Genomic DNA, 2253 nt, shown 5'->3' with positions numbered 1-2253 from the left:
TTGATTACCTTCTAACAATGTTTATTTTAACTGACTAGTGTTTAATACACATTATAAAAGTTCATTATCCTATTATAATGAAAATTTATTAATTATATATAATGCATATGTATTAGGTCTTAAGTCTAAAAGTACCTATTTCAAACTAGAAGGATGTAATTTTAAAATGTTGATAATGTAATTTTTGTGATTCTCTCTAATTCTGTATTATTAATTCTTATTGTTTTTACAGTTTAATATAAATATAAATAACGGAGAGAGATCTGTTTTAATAATTAGTATTGGAAAATGCAACGTGACGCCACTGTTATACCATCACAAGGAATCAAACAAACACACCACTCGTCTTTACTCTCTCCCCCTCCCTCCCTCCCTCCCTCCTTCCCTCTCACTGTTGACTGTGTGTGCCACTGCAAAAAGCTTATTCTTCTCTCCCTGTGCAACTTTTGCAGACCCAAAACGCCATTAAACGAAGGGAAAGCTTTCCCCCTTTTCTTTATTTATTTATACCCCCTCTTTTCTCTCCTCCTCATTCACACTCTTCAAACCAATTAATCAACCAACCCCCAATTTACTTACTCTGGCTTTTCCTACCATGGACGTTTTCAGCCTTCTCAAATTCTGGCGAAATGCCGGCGTCGGAGACCCCATTAGCGCCGGTGATTTTGATATTACGGACGACGAAGGATCATTTTTCGATTTGGTTTTCACAAATCCGAACAATCTCGAAGACCAAGAATGTGGTGAATCTCCTTCTGTCAACGTCATTAGTGGCTTCCACAGTGACCACTACCAACAATTTTCAAAGTTGGGTGGCGCTGATTCAAAGTCAAATCACACTTATTCGTCTCCCCATGCCGTGTTTTTCAACAATAAGAGGAAAATTTTGCCACTAGATTCCTCCAATACGAAGACGCCGAGGTCTCCGTTTCGAGGTTTGATGCTGGGGTTTCAGAATAACAAAACCAAGTTAGACAAGAAGGAAATGAAATGCGAAATCGAAGAGGTTACGATTAGTTCATTGCTCAAAAGAGATAACAGTTTCAGGAACAAATTGAGGTCGGAGAAGTTTCTAGATCATGATCAGATGTCGTCTAAGCGTTTCTCGAAGGACGTTGTTCACAAGTACTTGAATCTGATTAAGCCGTTGTATATTAAGGTCTCGAAAAAGTCTAACGACAAGGTGAAGTCGCCGGATCAGACTTCCTTCCCGTCTTCGTCTCCGGCGACTGCACCCGTATTTTCTCCAAGGAAGGAAGAGAAACCGTCAGGGAGAACAGTATTTAAAGAGGTCCGTAAGCATTTAGGCAAAAGTCGCTCCTCTTCGTCATCCTCCGCCACCATTAAATCGATTCCGTCGCCGGCGTCCAGGAAAGACGATTCAGCTTTGCAACAACAAGACGGAATCCAAAGCGCCATACTACACTGCAAAAGATCGTACAATTCACCTTCTCAAGGTAAACATTTTTGCTTCAAAAGTATTAAAATGTTTTAGTTCAGTAAAAAAAATTGGAAAAATATTATTTAAGTCACCGTCCAAATTGATGTCAGAATCACGGGATATGATCATTTCATGGAAACATAATATATTCAATTGCCAATCTGCTTTCAGGGTGCAACGTTCTTTCAAGATCTGGAAGTGCTCCATCTCATGGGCCTCGAATCTCCATTGATGAAGAGAAAAGAAGCAGCATCTGATCTAAAGAAGAAATGGCGGGAATATATATTCATGTATTTAGTTTAGTACACTGGTTAGTACTAGTAGCATCATAAAAAAGATTAATGTGTGAAAATTTAGAAAAGAAAGAAGTATGTGGTAGCAAAGTGGAAAAGAGTCGAAGTGGAAGGTGGTAAGTAGGGTTTTGATGTAAAGTAAAGGGTGATGATTATATCATCAGAAATTCAGAGTTATGACAGGGAAGATTAAAAGAAATGATGAAGAAAATCTTTTGCTTGTTGTGTGTTGCACTCTTTATTATAAAATATAAAATATAATATTTATATTTTTAAAACACATATACATATCACATTTTAACCTTTAGTCTTTTACTGACTACCAGAGGTGTACAGGTTTTTACTGGAGTATTTGATTATTAATAATATATCGAGTATTTTGTTTGTAAAATAATATATTGCATGTTTTAAACAATTTATTTATATATAAAATATAGTTATTTTTTTTAAAAAGAACGGTAAGATTGGTCTTTTTGCTTTTCAATTGTATTTGGCTTAGGACATCAAGAGTGGTGGAGT

The 2253-nt window shown here is 36.4% G+C and overlaps 1 protein-coding gene across 1 annotated transcript; it reads left to right on the top strand.

Annotated features, from left to right (window-relative positions):
- The first annotated feature begins 354 nt into the window (after positions 1–354).
- Positions 355–1954, top strand: LOC111888884 (probable membrane-associated kinase regulator 2). Its single transcript, XM_023885014.3, has 2 exons — positions 355–1457; positions 1613–1954. Exons 1-2 carry the CDS (start codon positions 596–598, stop codon positions 1696–1698), a joined length of 948 nt encoding a protein of 315 aa, XP_023740782.1. The 5' UTR covers positions 355–595; the 3' UTR covers positions 1699–1954.
- The last annotated feature ends 299 nt before the right edge of the window (positions 1955–2253 follow it).

Source organism: Lactuca sativa, chromosome 2 (assembly GCF_002870075.4).
Source record: "Lactuca sativa cultivar Salinas chromosome 2, Lsat_Salinas_v11, whole genome shotgun sequence".
In the NCBI taxonomy this organism is placed as follows: Eukaryota; Viridiplantae; Streptophyta; class Magnoliopsida; order Asterales; family Asteraceae; genus Lactuca; species Lactuca sativa.
Note: the sequence above shows the minus strand (reverse complement) of the source record. Positions and strands in the feature narration are given on the sequence as shown.

Coding starts and splice junctions, on each gene's coding strand:
- LOC111888884 (XM_023885014.3), top strand. CDS start 596: ATGGACGTTTTCAGCCTTCTCAAATTCTGGCGAAATGCCGGCGTCGGA. Junction 1,458..1,612: donor GTACAATTCACCTTCTCAAG/GTAAACATTTTT, acceptor ATCTGCTTTCAG/GGTGCAACGTTCTTTCAAGA.